Below are 19,265 nucleotides of genomic sequence, written 5' to 3'. Positions count from 1 at the left end.
TTTCTAAAAGAACTGCCCCCAAGAAAGAGAAAGAGATAACAGCTATCCACAGCACTCAGATCTTTGTGCTTGCCGGCATTCCACTAAGAATTTATGAATTTCCCACGTGGAAGGAAATATCTGGGGACAAACGAGACCAAAATAGGTGTCCATTTTGGCGGGTTCATGGTGTCCACACCTCGAATCATAGTGAATTATGGGAGAAGATAATCCGTGGGGTTAATGTACTTCTGCCTGGGGCAGTACTTTGAAGATGATATTTAAACCTCAGTCTAACTTGTTCTGTGTGAACGTTTACTAGCTTTTCTTCTTCCGTTACGTTTCCTTACCTCCCCTAACCTCCTTCGCCTCCAGGTTCTACCGTATTCTGGGATGTGCTGTGCATGTTTGAATTGGAGAATGTATAATAGGATAATTGTCAAAGGAAAGTCCTGGCTCTTATACAAATATAAAATGAATGTTTTACAAAGATTTTATATAACGTATTAGTCAGTGAGGGAACTGGAAAACTGCTGCCATCAGTTTAAATAAGGATCTGCCTGAGATTTATGCTCCTTACTGGGTGGGGACATTATTTTGCATTGGTGTGAACAGGAATTGCTTGTACAGTCATGAGCAGGAAACATTGGCATGACAACAGTTTTCTGCCCAGTCGACTCTTTTTTCTCTGCAGGACTGTGAGACGGCTGATCAAAGCCAAAACCAAACCCCTTTAGGATCAGATGATTCCTGGAGGCTGGAGGCATTTCTGTTGCCCCTTCCAGAGTCTTTATTTTTTTTTTTTTTTCCCCTACCAACCCTAGGATTTCAGAGCTAAAATAGACCTTCAGTCAGGAGTTGGGAGACTATGGCCCACAGGCCAAATTCAGGAATCTGGACAAAGCCATCAGAGTGTGTATTATCTGTGGCTGGCTTCACCCTACAAAGGCGGGGCTCAGTAGGTAGGACAGATCTGTAGCCTAAAAGATTTACTGACTCTTCACAGAAAAGTTTGTTGATCCCTGCCCTGGGTGATCTAATTGTTTTCTTTTTTTAATTTAATTTAGTTTAATTTAATTTTATTTGGCCATGTCACATGGCCTGAGGGATCTTGGCTTCCTGACCAGGGATCGAACCTGTGCCCCCTACAGTAGAAGTGCAATGTGTTAACCACTAGGCCACCAGGAAAATCCCTGTTTTCTAATTGGCATGAATTCAGGGGCATACAATCCTGATTTTCCAGGGCGCTTTGATTTTACTTTCTCAGTCCCACTTTCTTCAGGTTATATGTATCCAGGTCATTTTCATCTCTCCTCCTAAGTAAGTCCACAGAACATAAGGGTTCCCACTGATTTTGGTTTGGCTGGTATTAGACATCTATTTAGAGGCTAAGGTTAGAACCTCCCTTCATCTCCTGCTATTTCTGCTACAAAGCTGCTTTGCTTAGCTGGCAATGACATCAGTAAGACAAATGAGTAAGTCTAGAAAATTAAATGAAAACAGTGTGTAATTACCAGTTAAGGATTTTTCTGAAATAAAAAAGTACTACCATTGCCATAATGAATTTTAATCATGTCATTTCCCCCCAGTTCAAGTATGCGGAATTCACAGTAAGCAAGCTTGTTACCCCCTGGCCTTTGGGGTTCCTGCTGCACTCATGGCTGTATCTCTGAGTAAGTAGAAGTCAGTTAGATTAATACAGTCCTGTGGTCAGGTCAGGCCCTCACATAAATTGTTGTGACCAACTTTTAAAAGTCCATGTAACAAATTGTAATAGTGAGTAGCCCGAAGAATTGCCATCCCATGTTAAACATACTCTGAGGATTCAAAGAAAATAGAGTTGGCATATTGTTTCAGAATGAATAGCATGAAAAAAATAGTCTACAGGAAAAGGGATCTCTTGAGTGGGACATTTAAGGATTTAAAACTATTTAGGCAGATTAAGAAGAAGGTATTTTAAGATTAAGATAGAATCTGCTGGACTAGGTGAACCTATGGCTGAAAGCTTTTGTTCTTATCATCGACAACTCGCCTAAAGACATGGCAAGGTCATTTAAATACTTCTAAACAAACCTGTTTTCTGAAATGTATCATCTCTAAATGTTTCTGCAAGACTGTCTTCCCTCTGGAAGGAGTCTGTGTGTATAGTCATTTGCACGTTAAGTTCTTGGCGTTGGCTGCTTAGGAAGTGGGAAGAATATTCCACAGAAGATAGTCCAGTTTGAAAGATGGTAGATGTCTTCATTTCCTTGGGCTATCATAACAAAACACCACATACTGAGTGGCTTAAATAACAAAAATTTATTATCTCACATTTGTGGGGGCTGGATTGAAGAAAATTAGCATTGAGTGAGAATACAAACAAACCTCTCTTCCTTTAACTGTAAAGAACACCCACAATCTGGCACATACTTGGATATATGCTTGAGAGCTGGCACCTGTCAAAACTTCAAGCCTTCTTAAATGGACAAAAACAAATAGATCATCAAACAATCCTCAAATCATCAATCATCAAACAAAAGTGTTTTAACATTACTGAGTTGTGGTGTTGGATAATCAGAAATCCTAGCATAGGGATTGTTTTTCAGAATCTCTTCCAGAAAGACTTCCACCCCACCCCCAACCAAGTTATTTTCACAACACTATGCATTTTCTAAGAAGGTCCATGAAAGAATGACCTCACTGAAAAAGTGCTTTTAACCTTCATAAAGCTGTAGATGCAGATGCATAGATGGACAGATCTATTTCTGTCCCATGACCACAGAGTAAATTCTGCCACATGTGATTAAGTAAAAGTTTCAACAGATTAATTCCTATTTTTTGTCTGTAGATCTGAAAAAAGAAGAAAAAACTTTCTCTTCCCATTGCAACCCCAGAAAATTAAAGCTGTGTTCTCTGCCCTTGTAGAGTAAGGCATTAATCTACTTTGTCAAAGCACTTATCCCTTTAAAGAGGAATAGGACTCACGCTCAAATAGCTGTACTGAGCGTCTGCAAGCTGCAGTTCTGGGAAGGAGATGGTATTAGGCTTCAATGTTTGCATATGAAAACACAGTGTAATATTTCTCAGAAGCCCCTGTGATTATTAGAGTCAAAAGCACTGTGGAACCTGGGGGAGAGGGAGGTAAACCCACCCTTTGAGTCATCCCAGTATTTCCAAAATAAGGTTGTAACTCAGATAAAAACACGTGTTCTGAGTCACAGATAGTTCTGTCACACACCTTGTTGACGTGTCTTCTGCCCTCCCCAGTCGTGTTTGTCATTGGCAGTGGAATGTACAAGAAGGTCCAGCCCCAGGGAAACATCATGTCTAAAGTCGCCAGGTGCATTGGGGTGAGTATTTCAGTACTCCTCTCTCTCAATCACATTTCGTCACCCCACCCCCCCACCCCGAACCTTCTGCCTCCTTTAAATTAAATCTCCATGAACCTTTGACTTTGCTCTAAACATTTTCTTGGTGGCCTTTACTCTTTTGATAAATTGAAGTTTCTTATAAAACTTACCAAATGGAAAAGGACACAAATAGAACTCCAAACGGGAGGGATGGAAAAATAGCTCTTGATCCTTTAAAATAAGATCAGCGGTGAAAGAAAAACAAATCAGAGGGACTCTCCGCTTCTTTAAAAATGACAAGCAGCATCTGATGTTCGTCAGGGAGCAGTGGAACGAAGATGGAGAGGCCAGGTTTTGTAATGTATATCCAGAGTGGAAGCATGGACAATGTCAGCAATCTTCTTTTCAGGAACTAAGGCCAAGAAAATAACTTTTAAAAATGAACACAGCTTCACATTATAAGATTGTAATTCTACTGAATGCTGCTCCGAAGAGAATCCAGACAGTGAGGTAGTAACAGTGTGGTTTTCTTTACTGCAGCTCAAACACTCCCAGTGAGTGAGAGGTTAAAAATAAATGCATGTTAGGCCTTTAGCATCATCATGACACATGTCTTCTCTCCCGAGTCTTCCACTGAAGGGAGTTCAACTGAAATGTGTTTCACTGATAAAGGAGTTGGTTCTGTTTTGAAACTTGCTTGTTCTTCCTTCCTTTCAGTTTGCCATCAAAAATAGGATTAGGCATCGGAGTAAGAAATTTCCTAAGAGGGAGCACTGGCTGGACTGGGCTAGCGAGAAATATGATGTAAGTGATGATTGTTGCTGCAACGGCCCCAGTGATTGCAATTCATGTTATTAAGGCTACATGGATAAAATTATCAGTTGTATCTTCAAGTTTATTAGCATTTTAAAGAAGACGATGCGTGAGAGAGCTTATTTACACTGGAAAGAACTTGAGAAACAGTGATATATAATTTATCTAGAAACAGTATCACCTTTCCGTAGACGTTCGTGTGGAATCATCGGCCTTGAGTTATGTGTCATTACGATCACATACCTTTAGATCAAATATGGAAGAGTTAAGTGATGGTGGTGGGATTTACATTTAGTGAATTTACCTTGAAACGAGTAACTTACCTCAAGTGTTAAAGATGTTTTCATTCATGTTTTCAATACATTAGGAATCTGGGGTTTTCTAAAGAAAACTGTGATAGAGTTCTTGGAACAATGACTCACCTCCCAGCTTGTCTCTAGATGAGACCATGTCTAAGCTGAAAATGGCATTGCGGGAGAGCTGTGCTGATTGCGGCGGGCTGTGACTGACACACTCTCTTCCTCCAACTGCAGGAGCGGCTCATCTCTCAAATTAAGATGGTTACAAGGGTGATGTTCCTGTACATTCCTCTCCCCATGTTCTGGGCCTTGTTTGATCAGCAGGTAATGTGAAACTATGCTTCTGTACATCTTCATTAACAGAACATGCTTTGGGCATATTTAGTTCCTGAAAATGTTCTCTTCCAGTTCCTTTTTCATGTTTCATTTATATGGTAACTGTTAGATCACCTTGCTGTTGTTCAGCCGTTTGATCGTGTCCAGCTCTTGGCGAGCCCATGGACTGCAGTACACCAGACTTCCTTGTCCTTCACCATCTCCCGGAGTCTGCTCTCATTCATGTCCATTGAGTCAGTGATGCCGTCCAACCATCTCACACTGCAGCACCCCTTCTCCTCTTGCTCTCAACCTTTCCCAGCATCAGGAAATCACCTGGGTTTCTTTTTTTAAAAAAATTAACTCTAGGTGGTTCTATCCACATCTGGGCGGCAAAATAATGAAGAAAATTAGGTAAGGGTCGAGTAAAGGAGCCTTGGGAAATGTTTTTTTAACTTTTTATTTTGTACTGGGGTATAGCCAATTAACAATGCTGTGACAGTTTCAGGTCTACAGCCAAGGGACTCAGCCATACATGTACGCGAATCCATTCTCCCCTCCCGTCCAGGCTGCCACATAACATTGAGCAGAGTTCTCTGTGCTATACAGTAGGTCCTTGCTGGTTATCCATTTTAAATACAGCAGTGTATACCTGTCCGTAGGAGTCTTGCGAAAGATTTGACCCAAGTGTCCAGGACTCCTGCCAGTCAGAGTGAGAACAAAGAGGTTTTCTACTGATGGTTGTTATTTAGTTGCTGCTAAGTCGTGTCCAGTTCTTTGTGACTCCATGGACTGCAGTGTAACAAGCTTCCCTGTCCCACTGTCTCCCAGAGTTGCTCGAATTCATGGCCATTGAGTCGGTGATGCTATCCAACCATCTCATCCTCTGTCACCCCCTTCTCCTCTTGCCCTCAGTCTTCCCCAGCATCAGGGTATTTTTCAGTGAGTCATCTCTTTGCAACAGGTGGCCAAAGTATTGGAGCTTCAGTTTCAGCAACAGTCCTTCCAGTGAATATTCAGGGTTGATTTCCTTTAGGATTGACCGATTTGATACAGCAAGTAAAAGATGTATTGTCTTGTATGGGATCCACTTTAGACTGAAACTTGATATCTTGCACACCGAAATGGGATGCTTGGGCTAGAAGTACCATCCAGAAATGCGAAATGACTCTGCCAAAGTCATTCTTCCCAGAGCAGGAGCTGGAACACATCATTGACTTGTCACAGTGGGAAGACATGTACCTAGGAATTTTTCAAAATAAGGTTAGAAAACCCAATGCATGACGCTCAGGAGCCAAAGTCATAAGATAGCCTTTCTTTTAGAAACTGAAGTTGAAGAAAAAAATTTGCACACATGCATGGTTTTATTGCACAGGTATGATTATTAAAAGGATATATCTTCTCGTGGGGGGAAAAAAAGTGTAGACATTAATCTCCTCATTTGAAAGTATGGAATTCAGACCAGCATCTTAACCTGTTTTCCATGTTGGGCAGGGAGCAGTTATTAGAATCAGGCTTGCACTAGAAACCCACTCAGCACCTTTCAGCTGTGTGACTTGGTGTCATCCTGTGAGCCTTCTGAAAGTGTAATGACTCAGGACAAGGTGGTGAAGATCCAAAGAGAAAACGTGTATTAAGTAGTCAGTGACTGGCTTTGATTAAGAACTCAGCCAGTGGCAGACTTCCTGACTTTCTATGCTGTTCTCCCAGTGGAGGGACCGGATGTGATAGATTACACTGAAACATTCACATATCTAGTTCTCCATGGGCTATATAACATCCACTTGTACAGTCCTGCATCATCTGTTACTGCAAAACAGGTTGAATGTCAATAGGCTGCCCAGGTTTAAACCCATCACCCTCTTGATGGAGATACACTTTAGGACAGTCTAGCTGTGGAAATCCCATGGACGGAGGAGCCTGGTGGGCTGCAGTCCATGGGGTCGCTAGAGTCGGACACGACTGAGCGACTTCACTTTCACTTCTCACTTTCAGGCATTGGAGAAGGAAATGGCAACCCACTCCAGTGTTCTTGCCTGCAGAATCCCAGGGATGGGGGAGCCTGGTGGGCTGCCATCTATGGGGTCACACAGAGCTGGACACGACTGAAGCGACTTAGCAGCAGCAGCAGCAGCTGTCAGCAGTAGAACTCTTTAACAGTTATGATATTCCTGAAACTGTGATCCCAATGAATAGAGAATATCCTCAGGGTATGAAGCTGCTCTCACCTTGCAGGTGATGTCAGCTTCCCAGCAAACCTCAGAAGTGCATTTTTGTCTTTCTGAAGAATGTTGTTGTTGTTCAGTCCCCGTTCATGTCCTACTCTTTGTGACCCCATGGTCCGCAGCATGCCAGGCTTCCCTGTGGTTCACTGTCTCCCAGAGTTTGCTCAGACTCATGTCCATTGAGTCAGTGACACTATCTAACCATTTCATCCTCTGCCACCCTCTTCTCCTGCCTTCAATCTTTCCCATCCTCAGGGTCTTTTCCAGTGAGTCGTCTCTTTGCATCAGGTGGCCAAACTGTTGGAGCTAGCTTATCTCAAAGCAGTACTTTGTGCACTCCTCGTGAGGGCTTGGAGTGCTATCTGCTGTTAAAGTGGAAACGCAAGCGGTTTCCTCAGCTATAGTCACAGCGGAGCCGGAGACCAGCCTGATATTGACAAACAGTTTTAAACCCCGTGACAATTCAGACCTCATTCCTGGTTAGGAAAAGACTCCACACTGACTTGTAAAACATTTAAAACCCATGTTCCCAAATGATGCAGTATGCCTATTTGTTTTTTAAGGGCTCCAGGTGGACACTGCAAGCAACAACCATGAGTGGGAAAATTGTAAGTCTGGGGCACGGAGATATGGACAACCCCGGGTTACTATTCCTTTGCCTTCTTTCTGCTTCCCTCTCATAACATTTCAAGCCCTCAAGTGATCCTCTATGCGAACTTATCAGTGAGATATCCCCCCTCTTTTTTAGGGAATCATTGAAATCCAGCCGGATCAGATGCAGGTAGGAGAAAATATTTCAGTTGCTTTCCGAGCTCAGAGCCACCACTGAGACAGTAACAGCCCCTCTCCGCTTCACCTGCAGACGGTGAACGCCATCCTGATCGTCATCATGGTCCCCATCGTGGATGCCGTGGTATATCCTCTGATCGCAAAGTGTGGTTTAAATTTCACGTAGGTGACCCTCGGCTTAGGGTCAGGGTTGGGGCTGTGTTCCCTCGCCTCCCAGAGCCCTGGTGGTAGCAATGTCTGGCTCTTCTCCCATGATCCCATGTGTCTGAGGGAGTTTTCCAAGAAATATTTTTGAATCAGATGTCTATGTGCTGACGTTTCTGAAAATTTGCCCTTAAAATAATAGTGCTATTAATGGCCATCTGCAGAAGCATCTAATTAAGACTCCCTGGTGAGCACAGAGGATAGAAATTTCAACTATGATCCAGAGGAGTCTCTAGAAATTAAACATCCAAACGCAAGTGAGAAATTGTATTACGTTTATCCTCCTTCATCTTGGTCATGAATAAGAGCCAAAGAGGCCCTTGGAGGGACTTCTCTGGCAGTCCAGTGGTTACAACCCTGCACTTCCGCTTCAGGGGCCACAAGTTCGATTCCTGGTTGGGGAACTAGGTTCCCTCAAGCCCTGTGGCACAGCCAAAAATAAATAAATGAAGATGTGTGCTTAATTTAAAAAATAAGAGAGAGACCCTTGGGATCCACGTGTTTAGTGGGGAATTAGTTTTGTCTGGGGCTGGGAGAGGAGGGCTCCCTATGGGGGTTTGCCCTCAGATCACTCGCCCATGGCTTCCTGAGAGTCACCCTCTCGCTCATCTCCCCCAGCTCCTTGAAGAAGATGACAGTTGGCATGTTCCTGGCTTCCATGGCTTTTGTAGCGGCTGCCATCGTGCAGGTGGAGATTGACGTGAGTTGCCTTCTGACTCTCCAGTGGCCTTTCCTGGTGGATGTGGGGACACGTCCTCCTCTAGGACTGAGACTGTGAGAGGGGCCAGGCAGGGACTGGCTGGTGAAGCAGGTCCTGGAGCTGTGGGCGGTGTGCATGTATTCTAACATTCCCGATATGGTTAGTTCCGCAGCTCGTCCATGTCATTTGGGCTCAAAATGGGACTAAGGCTGTTTGTCTGAGATCAGGTCTTAGATAAAAGGCCTCTGTCTCTCTGTCTCTCACACCCTCTCTGCTCTCCCCTTCTTTCCCCACTCCTTCACCCCATGTCTTTCTCTCTCTCTCTGTCTCTTTCTCCATCTCTGTCCTTCTATCTCTCCCTCCCTCCCTCCTCTCTGTTTAAATTTTTAATTGTGGTAAAATATATATAACATAAAATTTATCATCTTGATCATTTCTGCGTGTACAGTTTGGTAGCGCTAAGAACATCCATATGGTTGTGACCTCAATCTCTAGAACTCTTTTCATCTTGCAAAACTGAAACCCTGGACCCATTGAACAACAGCTCCTTGTGTCCCGTCTCTCCAGTCCCCCGGGCACGACCTTTCTTTTTCTGTCTCCATGAATTTGACTGTTCTCTGTGTCTCATGGAAGTGGAGTCATACAGTACCTGTCCTCTTGTGTCTGACTGACTTCACTGAGCACGATGTCGTCATGTTGTAGCACACGTCAGAGTTTCCTCCCTTCAGGCAGAAGAATAGTCTGTCACATGGATGTAACACCTGTTGTTTTCCATTTACCTCTTGATGGACGTTGGGTCATTCCACCTCGTGGCTGTTGTCAGTAATCCTGCCATAAGCTTGGGTGTGCTCACCTTCTCTTGGACATGACTCACTTTATGGAAAACTGTGGGGCTAAAATCGACATGGATTGCCTCAGTGACCCTGGGATTTAAGAGAAGACATGGTAGGGAAAAGGCAGGACCCCTGAGCAGGGTGTGAGGCAGGAGTCCATAAAGCGTTGTGAGGGGATCTTCAGAGCACCGTGTCCAGGGCTGAGGTCTGGGCTTCCAGAGTTATGAGCACGGAGGCTGACATCTGCAGGGAGAAGATCCCAGGCCCTACCAGAGCAGCCTCGTGTAGGGGATGGTTTCTCTGACCCTCCGTGTACTGGGCGGTGTAACCTGGCATCTTTTGACCAGGTTTGACTTGGAGGTGGCCAGGCAGGAGCTGGGGCAGCCTCTTGCTGACCGTTTCTGTGTTCTGTACGAGCGTCACTTTCTGCGAGTGCCAGGAGACGTGGGAATGGAGGCCTCCTGGGCTTCGTGGTGGATGCCTGGTGTGCCTCAGCCAACATGGCTGCCTCAGCCAGGGGGATAGGATCACAGCGCCAAGGTTAAGGTCATCGTCAACATGCACCGAGGACCTCAAGGCCACGTCTCTTTTATTTTGTTCAGAAAACTCTGCCCGTCTTCCCCAAAGGAAATGAAGTCCAAATCAAAGTCCTGAATATAGGAGATAGTAACATGACCGTGTCTTTTCCCGGAACGACAGAGACATATAACCAGATGTCTCAAGTAAGTAGAAGTGAGCTTTCTTTTCCCTCTTCTGACCCGAGCTATAATAGGGTTTGGAGAGCCGATCTTCTGGGTTCTTGGAGCAATCCTAAGACAACCCCCAAAGTGAAACATCTTCATCCTTAATCTAATTCTGGCTTCACTCTGGACCAGTGTATGAATCACCCGGGGAGCTTGTTAAAATGCAGATTTGTGACCAGTGGGTCTGAAATGCTGCATTTTTACAAGCTTTCTGGTGACAGTGCTTTTGCTGGTACATGGAGCCGCACTTTAAAGAGCAAGGTTCTGGGTCAGTGGTTCTCCACCAATGCCGTTCTGGCCCCTCAGGGAACACTGGGCAATCTCTGGAGACGTTGTTGTCACAACTGGGATTTTGCTGGCATCTCCTGTGTAGAAGCTAGGAGCTTCCCAGGTGGCACAATGGAAAACAGGAGGTGCCAAAGATGCAGGTTCCATCCCTGGGTCAGGAAGATCCCCTGGAGAAGGAAATGGCAACCCTCTCCAGTATTCTGGCCTGGAGAATCCCATGGACAGAGGGGCCTGGTGGACTGAGGTCCATGGGGTCGCAAAAGAGTTGGATGTGACTGAGTGACTCAACATGCACACACACACACACACACACACACACACACACACACACACTCTCTCTCATAGAAACTAGAGATACTGACACACCAGTCTGAGGCTGGAACACCCTGCTGTGGATGGATGGTCATGGGTCTTGATTAGAGCTTCTCTTCTCTGGAGAGCTTTGATAATTCTCACACTGGCATCCCAGCTCCTGAAGTTTTGATTTAACTGGTCTCATTGCTGTTCAGCCACCTGTTGAGGTCCTATTGAGGACCACTCCCTTAGATCTCGCCAAACTAATAACTGTGCAGGAAGAAAGAATGCTTGACTCCCGATGCTTAGGAAAGGCCACCATCGGTTTTCACCCAGGCTGTTGCTTTTCCTCATTGCGGCTCTTTGCCCAATGGTAGAAATAATTTCCATAGTGTTTATTATCATAAAATGAAAGTAAAATGCTGAATGAAAGTCATAGTTCTTGTGGTAATGCTAAACAACTTCAGACTAGAGTGCACAGGGTGGGCTGGTGCAGAAGCTGAGACGAACCAATGCCAGCTCCCCCTGAGGCATTTTTGATGTATATGAACGTGACCTGGGAATGTCAAATCGCATGCATGACAGTTGTCACCTAGTACAGAACAGGGCTCCGGTGTAAACTGTGACCCTCTTCCCCCGTTACAGCCAAAAGACTTTATGACTTTCAACGTAGACAACCTAAGTATAAACATTTCTTCTACTGGATCACCAGTCACTCCAGTAACTCATAACTTTGAGTCCGGCCATCGCCATACCCTTCTCGTCTGGGCCCCAAGTAACTACCAAGTGGTAAGTAGCTGGGCGTTCCCAGCTGACTCTGACTGTGTGTGTTGTTGGAGACACGGCCGTCTAGCGGTGTGACTTGGTTTTACCCTCATGTGGTATTGTATTAATCCTCCATTCTTGCTTTTTCAAGGACATAGTCATCTGACTTCCAATAAAGGTTTGACTGGTGGATGGGAGGGTTGATAGGAATTTGACAAATTTTAAAAAGAACTTCTGGGCACAGTATGGTGTGTTTGAACACAAGTTGCACAGCACCTGTGTGCATTCTCAGAGACTTTTTGAGATAAAGTTTTAAATGCACCTTTAATAGTATTCATTTTAAAACTTGGCAGTGAATAATTGGGAGATTAGAGCCATCTCTGAAAAAAATAGTGAGTCCATCAAGTAAAAGCAATAGAAATGCATTAAAATGATTTCATGACAAAATATGGACATCTAGATATTCCATTCAGCATATAAAGAAGCTATGAAGGTGTAGTTGACCTAATGAAGGAGTTGTGGGTACTCTGTAAGGTGAGTTTTGGTGAGCTTCTATAAAGCTGTGTACAGAATGAAGACTTGTTGGTAATGTGTGTAATTAGGGGGCTGTTGAGAGGCTTTCCCTAAATTCTTAAGAGAGCAGTGATCTGTGGAACCACTAAAAAGCAAGCACTAAAAATTATAAAGGCTTATGGAACTCTGCTCGATATTATGTGGCCGCCTGGATGGGAATGGAGTTCAGGGGAGAATGGATACATGTTTATGTGCGGCTGAGCCCCTTCGCTGTTCACCCAAAACTATCACAACATCGTTAATTGACTACACCCAAGTACAAAATGGCTTTCCAGGTGGCGCAGTGGTAAAGAGCCCGCCCGTCAGTGCAGGAGACGTAAGAGACGTGGGTTCCATCCCTGGGTCAGAAGGATCCCCTGGAGAAGGAAATGGCAACCCACTCCAGTATTCTTGCCTGGAGAATCCCACGGACAGAGGAGCCTGGCGAGCTACAGTCCACAGGGTCGCAAAGAGTCAGACACGACTGAAGTGACTAGCATGTACTCACAATATAAAATAAAAAAGTTTTTTAAAATTGTAAAGGCTCCTTTTAACTTCACATAAACCAAGGCTGAGTGGTGGAGCCTAGCTAATTTAATCACGGTGCCCTTAGCTCCTAGAATAAGGACTCTAGCACTCTCCTTCTCTAAAGCCTGAACTGTTCATCGGAACTTTTTCTAAGGAGTTAGATTTGATAATGTTCTCTTTCTCAGGTAAAAGATGGCCTTAACCAGAAGCCAGAAAAAGGGAGAAATGGAATCAGGTATGTGTACTTCTTTAACACTTAAGTTATATCAGCTTCTTATGGAAGTAACGTGTACCCATGGTAAAATCCAGCTGTGATAAGGATATCAAATGAGAGTCTGGGGTTTCCCCCAAGAATGTGAGGCTGGTTCAGTATTTTTTAAGTCATAAATAAAATCCATCATCTTAATATACTAAAGAGGAAAATCCACATCATCAAATCAATTGATGCAGAAAAAAGACTTGATAAAATTCAGCATCCATCCATTTAACAACCCTCAGCAAACTAGGAGCCGAAGGGAAGTTCCTTATTCTGAAAAAGGACTGCACTTCCCTGGTGGTCCAGCAGTTAACAGTCTGCCTGCCAGGGCAGGGGGCACAGGTTCAGCCCCTGGTCAGGGAAGATTCCTCACGCCACGGGGCAACTAAGCTTGCTCCACCAGTGCTGAGCCCACATACTGCAGCTGCTGAAGCCTGGGTATGCTAGAGCCCACGCTCCACGAGAGAAGCCAGCACAGTGGGAAGCCCGTGCCCCGCAGAAGAGTGGCCCCCGCTCACCACAACTAGAGAAAGCCCGTGCGCAGCAACAAAGACCCAGCACAGCAAAATAAACAGAATTTTTAAAAATCCCAGCTAACATTGCACTTAATGGCAGAAGTCTAAATGCTCCCCCCCCGCAAAATCAGGAACTAGGTCAGGTTGCCTACTCCATTCTTTTTCAAGATCCTTGCAGATGCTAGTGCCATGAGGCAAGAAAAATATGTAAAAGCACCTAGATTGGAAAGGAAGAAATAAAAGTCTCTCTACACGCAAAAGGCATGAATGTCTACATCACAAGTCCCATGGACTTGATAGCAAAAGCTCATAGACTCACTAGGTGAGTTTAGAAGGGTTACAGGATACAAGGCCAATGACAAGAAAAACGTATTTGTATATACCAGCAATAAATGATTGGAAGCTATACCTTTTCAGTTCAGTCGCTCAGTCATGTCCGACTCTGCGACCCCATGAATCGCAGCACACCAGGCCTCCCTGTCCATCACCAACTCCCGGAGTTCATTCAGACTCATGTCCATCAAGTCAGTGATGCCATCCAGCCATCTCATCGTCTGTTGTCCCCTTCTCCTCCTGCCCCCAATTCCCTCCCAGCATCAGGGTCTTTTCCAATGAGTCAACTCTTCGCATGAGGTGGCCAAAGTATTAGAGTTTCAGCTTTAGCATCATTCCTTCCAAAGAACACCCAGGACTGATCTCCTTTAGGATGGACTGGTTGGACCTCCTTGCAGTCCAAGGGACTCTCAAGAGTCTTCTCCAACACCACAGTTCAAAAGCATCAATTCTTCAGTGCTCTGCTTTCTTCACAGTCCAACTCTCACATCCATACATGACCACTGGAAAAACCATAGCCTTGACTAGACGGACCTTTGTTGGCAAAGTAATGTCTCTGCTTTTCAATATGCTATCTAGATTGCTCATAACTTTCCTTCCAAGGAGTGTCTTTTAATTTCATGGCTGCAGTCACCATCTGCAGTGATTTTGGAGCCCCCAAAAATAAAGTCTGACACTGTTTCCACTGTTTCCCCATCTCTTTCACCATTTTTAAATTATGAGAATGCTAAAAGATTTAGTCTCAGCAAATTTTAAGTATATTGTATTAATTAATTATAGTTATTGTGCTGTACTTTGGATCCTTAGAACTTATTCATCTTAAAACTGAAACTTGAGACTTCTCTGGTGATCCAGTGTTTAGGCCTCCCTGCTCACAATGCAGGGGGCCTGGGTTCAACTCCTGGTCAGGGAACTAGATCCCACAGGCCACAACTCAGAGTTTGCATGCCGCAAGTAAAAGCATCCCGCGTGCTGCAACCAAGACCTGGTGCAGTCAAATAAATAAACATATTCTCAAAAAACTGAACGCTCATGCCCTTCGACCAACATCTCCCTTCCCCATTCTCCCCCTACTTGGCAACTACCACTCATTTTTGTTTCACCTAGGTATGCACCCCAAAGAAACAGAAATATATGTCCACTCAGAAACTTGTAGATAAATGGTCAAAGCACAGACGAAAATGTAGAAACAATTAAAATGCCCATCAGCTGATGAACAAACTGTGGTCTGACCATACAATGGAATATTATTCAGTCACGAAAAGGGATGGAGTACTGCTGTCTGCTGCAGTGTGAACGCACCTTAAAGGCATGATACCAAGCTGGAGAGGCCGGGCACCCAGACCTCCGGCCGTGTGATTCCATGTACGTGAAACAGCAGCGTATCCACAGAGAGAGAAAGCCAGGGGGCGAGGTGGTTGCCAGGGCCTGGGGGTGGGAGGGGCGGGAGGGGCGCTGCCCGCGCGGCCGCGTGTCCTTCTGGACTGACGAGAACCGGGGCTGTTGTGCTGCATGCACGGCCCTGTGGCTGCAGTGAAATCACTGAATTGCAGGCTTTATTTACAGGGGTGAGTTTTGCTGCATGTGAATTCTGTCTCATAAAGCCTGTTTATTTTTCATGGAAGAGGAACAAATCTCTCTGTCCCCCAGTTACTCTTTAAGGAACCGGTCCCATTTGTGTCCTTTCCTCAGCTGGCTCCCACTGAGAAAACTTTGCAGCTTAGGTCCTGGTGCTCTAAGAGGCCAACGCCAAGGCTTCCTTAACGGGACCCTAGGATTTGCCCTAGTCAAAACTCTTAGAGCTCAGTAGGTCTTGAACCTCTGCTTTCCTCACCCTTCAAAGAGCTCAGAATGTGTTTGCTGCTTATGCTTTACTATTTTCTGTGTGTATATGAGAACACATCTGATATTTGTGATGTTGCTTTTTTTTTTTCTCAGATTATTTCCATTCTTACTGGTATCTCATACCAACCCTAAGACATATGTCAGGCAGGCAATAGTACTCAAGTGTTAGGGTAATGTTTTAAGTCTTATGTCTTGTACAAAGCCAGGCCCCAGGCCCAAGGGTCTACTCCTAATTTCATGCTATTTCCACTGTAGGTGTTTCAAATGGTTCATCTTGGTCTTCTATAGAAATGTCGTTTACAGTTTGGAGCAGAATTCATTCTGTTAGGCTCCTGTCGACCTCCACCAGGTTCAGTTTTCTACTCAAATCACCTGTCAAATGACACCAAGGCCAATGCCTAAGGACTTTTGGACTTGAATTTCATTCATAAAAATGTTCCCTCAGTCCCTGCAATTTGACCGATATTACTTACTGCTGCAAACATAGATGAAACTTGGCCACCGTTGACAAAAAAAAATTAATAGTCCACCTAAAGAAAAAATAGAGAATTTTATTTGAGCCGATCTGAGAAGTATAACCCAGGAAGCACTCTTCCAGAAAACTCTGAGACCTGCTCCACTTGTTAGAAGTCAAAGGTACTTCATTTATACAAAGGTACTTCAAAATATACATTTTTCAGACACAAGGTTATACATCAAAATGACACACTGACGTTTGTGCATCAGGCTCACCAAAAACACAGATCTGAATGTACAATGCGAGCAGCAGGTAACCATGACCATGACCCCCTACTGAATAAGGAAGCAATGTTATCGTCCAAGGACTCACATTGCTGGCATCAGAGGAAACAAAACAAAGAAGCATTGATCTCTGCGGGGGAGCCAGCATTCTCACCTTTGAGGAGGTCTGGTTAATGTATAATGAAGACACATGCCATTAGGGAGGGCTCAGTATGGGTAAGGAGTATGTTATGCTTCATTTTCTTGTCCTGCCTTGAAACATAAATTTTATTCCATCACCCTATATTTTATGGATGTGAAAGTTACATTGTTCTTTATGGTACTTAAGTATATACCATTATCACTTCTCATTCTCTGAATTGGATGATCTGTATACCTTCACTCGTCTCTCTGTCAGAAAAGACCCACCGGTCTTATTTGGGGCGGCCCACTTCTCCTCCCTGGGGCAGTATAAGAATGTCAGAGTCTTCTCTAGCCTGGAACGTTTGAGGAAGGGGTCTCTAACCATTTGTCCCCCTGGTCACCGCCTATATGGTCCTTTGGAGGAAATAACCCAGCGGGTCCCATGGAAGCTTGGGCACAGGGGACACTGCAGAGACTAGAAACCTTGGGACCCAGCGCCCAGTGCTCCTGGGTGTTCCATTCCCAGCCGTATTCCTACGGGATGCTGGTCACTGTTACTCTGTGATCTGCAGGCATAGGTCTCTGCCGTCTAAAGGGAATTCCTTAAAACTCTGCTTCCTGGGCTGGCCCAAATCATCCTCTCCACTCCTTGGAGCCCCTCCTTGCCTGAGGGTGCTCTTTAAAAAGGTAAAGGAAATAATTGGGCTTCTCTAACCCCCAAAAGAAGCCCCAGTTGGAGACTGACTTTTAGGTACTCAGCAACTTCTGCTTTTGGTCGTTCACTGCTTTGGCTCTCGAGTTTCTGGAGTAAGAAGCCCAAAGACACGGCTGCCTTCTGGAAAGGAAAGAGATCAGCACCTATTTCAACCCATACTTGCTGCTGCTGCTGCTGCGTCGTTTCAGTGGTGTCCGACTCTGTGCAACCCCATAGACGGCAGCCCACGAGGCTCTCCCGTCCCTGGGATTCTCCAGGCAAGAACACTGGAGTGGGTTGCCATTTCCTTCTCCAATGCATGAAAGTGAAAAGTGAAAGTGAAGTCACTCAGTCGTGTCCGATTCTTCGTGACCCCATACTTAATATCCCCAAATATCACTGAATAGTTCCCAGTTACAAAGTAGTTAGAAGAGTTCCCAGCGTTTCACTGTGTGAAATAAATTCTTTTAGGTGTGTTCTAACCAGCAGGCAAGCAAAGACAGAGCTAGATGCGGTTACTTTCTGTCTTTATGCTCTAGAAGACTTCTGCAAACACCTTAAATTCCTCCCAAAAGGAAACAGAGCCCAGCTTCAGGTGCAACATACTGTGACCTAGAGCAAATAGTCCGCTCACAAGACTGATGGTTTTCTGTTTCAGATTCGTAAATGCTTTTGGTGAGAGCTTCAACGTCACAATGGATGGGGAAGTTTACAACAATGTCTCCAGTCACAATGCCAGTGAATATCTTTTTTTCTCTTCTGGAGTGTAAGTGCCTACAATGGCCACTTTGCTCTACAGTTAAGGGTTTCAAGCCTTTTTCTTTAATTAGTATATTGAAGATTTCAATACCAAGAATGTTAACCTGTATCAACCTTTTTTTTTTTTTTTTTAGAAAGAGCTTCACAATAAACTCACCAGAGATTTCACAACCGTGTGGAAAAGAGTTCAAAACATCCTACCTTGGATTTGGTAGCGCGTTTACCTATGTAATCACCAGAAAGGTTAGTGACTCATTGCACTGAGTCAGACATGCCACTCAAACGTTATTGATGAGAGTCCTTGCAAACAGAACATAGGAATGATTTAATGGAGTAATATAAGGGTCTGTATTTTAAACAAGTTTTAGGATTAATTCAGTTCCCGCTAATTCTTTAGTTTATCATTGCCTTAAGTTTGCTGTTAGAATAAAATTACACAGTCTGACTTACTCTAAAAATTCACGTTGACCAGTATCTGATGCTTCCTCGTAGACATTTAACATAGACTTTGGAAACTGTTAGTTCAAAGAGCTGGGAATGTTTTCAACAAACCTGACTTCCAGCCTACTCTCTTGTTGAAGAGGAAAAAGCTAGTGAACAGACTTTCCAGTCCCGCCGAGGCCATCCAAGTCCGAGGATAAAATGCAGGGTTGCATGTTTACATTTACAAGATGTACTGTCTGGATGGATTGAATGAGGTGACCCCGAAGGTCCAGGTTCAGTTGGCCGGGCTGCGTGATTTGTATTCTGAAAGCAGTCTCAATTTTCATGTCTTTTTGTCTCTGCCTCCCTGGTCCAGAGTGACGGTTGCCCCGAAGCAAAGGCTTTCGAAGACATCTCCCCAAACACAGTCAGCATGGCTCTGCAGATCCCGCAGTACTTCCTCCTCACCTGCGGCGAGGTGGTCTTCTCCGTCACCGGGCTGGAGTTCTCCTACTCTCAGGTCTCTCAGCTACTATCTTTACACCCCTCGCCTGCAGCCCTGCCTTCTGAAAATGCTGCTGGGGCTTAACAGTGAGCTGGAGCAGCCATGCACTTACAGTGTAAAAGAAAACTCTAGAAATGTGGGTAGATTATGGTAGATTCTACTGAACATGGTTTTAGAGACTACCCAGTCTTATTTACTGAATAAGAATATTACTGTTTAGGCAATTCGCTGGTGATCCAGTGGTTAGGACTCCATACTTTCTCAGCCAAGGGCACAGGTTCAATCCCTGGTTAGGAAACTGAGACCCCACAAGCCTTATGGTAAGGCCCCCCCCCGCTGCCCAAAAAAAGGAATATTACTGTTTAGCATTACGACTGTCCACCTATAGGTGTCTGAATTCCCAGTTATATGT

General features: G+C 44.6%; 1 protein-coding gene across 1 annotated transcript in view; it reads left to right on the top strand.

The window, feature by feature from the left end:
* Positions 1-19,265, top strand: part of SLC15A1 (solute carrier family 15 member 1) — a 47,005-nt gene that overhangs the window by 24,795 nt on the left and 2,945 nt on the right. Inside the window, exons 8-21 of the mRNA XM_019971651.2 lie at positions 1,569-1,652; positions 3,229-3,311; positions 4,029-4,115; positions 4,658-4,747; positions 7,527-7,571; positions 7,712-7,744; positions 7,826-7,914; positions 8,575-8,656; positions 10,092-10,211; positions 11,460-11,603; positions 12,845-12,894; positions 17,825-17,932; positions 18,060-18,168; positions 18,725-18,868. Coding sequence (XP_019827210.2) covers positions 1,569-1,652; positions 3,229-3,311; positions 4,029-4,115; positions 4,658-4,747; positions 7,527-7,571; positions 7,712-7,744; positions 7,826-7,914; positions 8,575-8,656; positions 10,092-10,211; positions 11,460-11,603; positions 12,845-12,894; positions 17,825-17,932; positions 18,060-18,168; positions 18,725-18,868 — 1,268 coding nt within the window. The remainder of the gene's footprint in view (positions 1-1,568; positions 1,653-3,228; positions 3,312-4,028; positions 4,116-4,657; positions 4,748-7,526; positions 7,572-7,711; positions 7,745-7,825; positions 7,915-8,574; positions 8,657-10,091; positions 10,212-11,459; positions 11,604-12,844; positions 12,895-17,824; positions 17,933-18,059; positions 18,169-18,724; positions 18,869-19,265) is intronic.

The sequence above is a fragment of the Bos indicus genome, chromosome 12 (assembly GCF_029378745.1).
Source record: "Bos indicus isolate NIAB-ARS_2022 breed Sahiwal x Tharparkar chromosome 12, NIAB-ARS_B.indTharparkar_mat_pri_1.0, whole genome shotgun sequence".
Classification (NCBI taxonomy): Eukaryota; Metazoa; Chordata; class Mammalia; order Artiodactyla; family Bovidae; genus Bos; species Bos indicus.
This window is presented reverse-complemented; position numbering and strand designations above follow the sequence as displayed.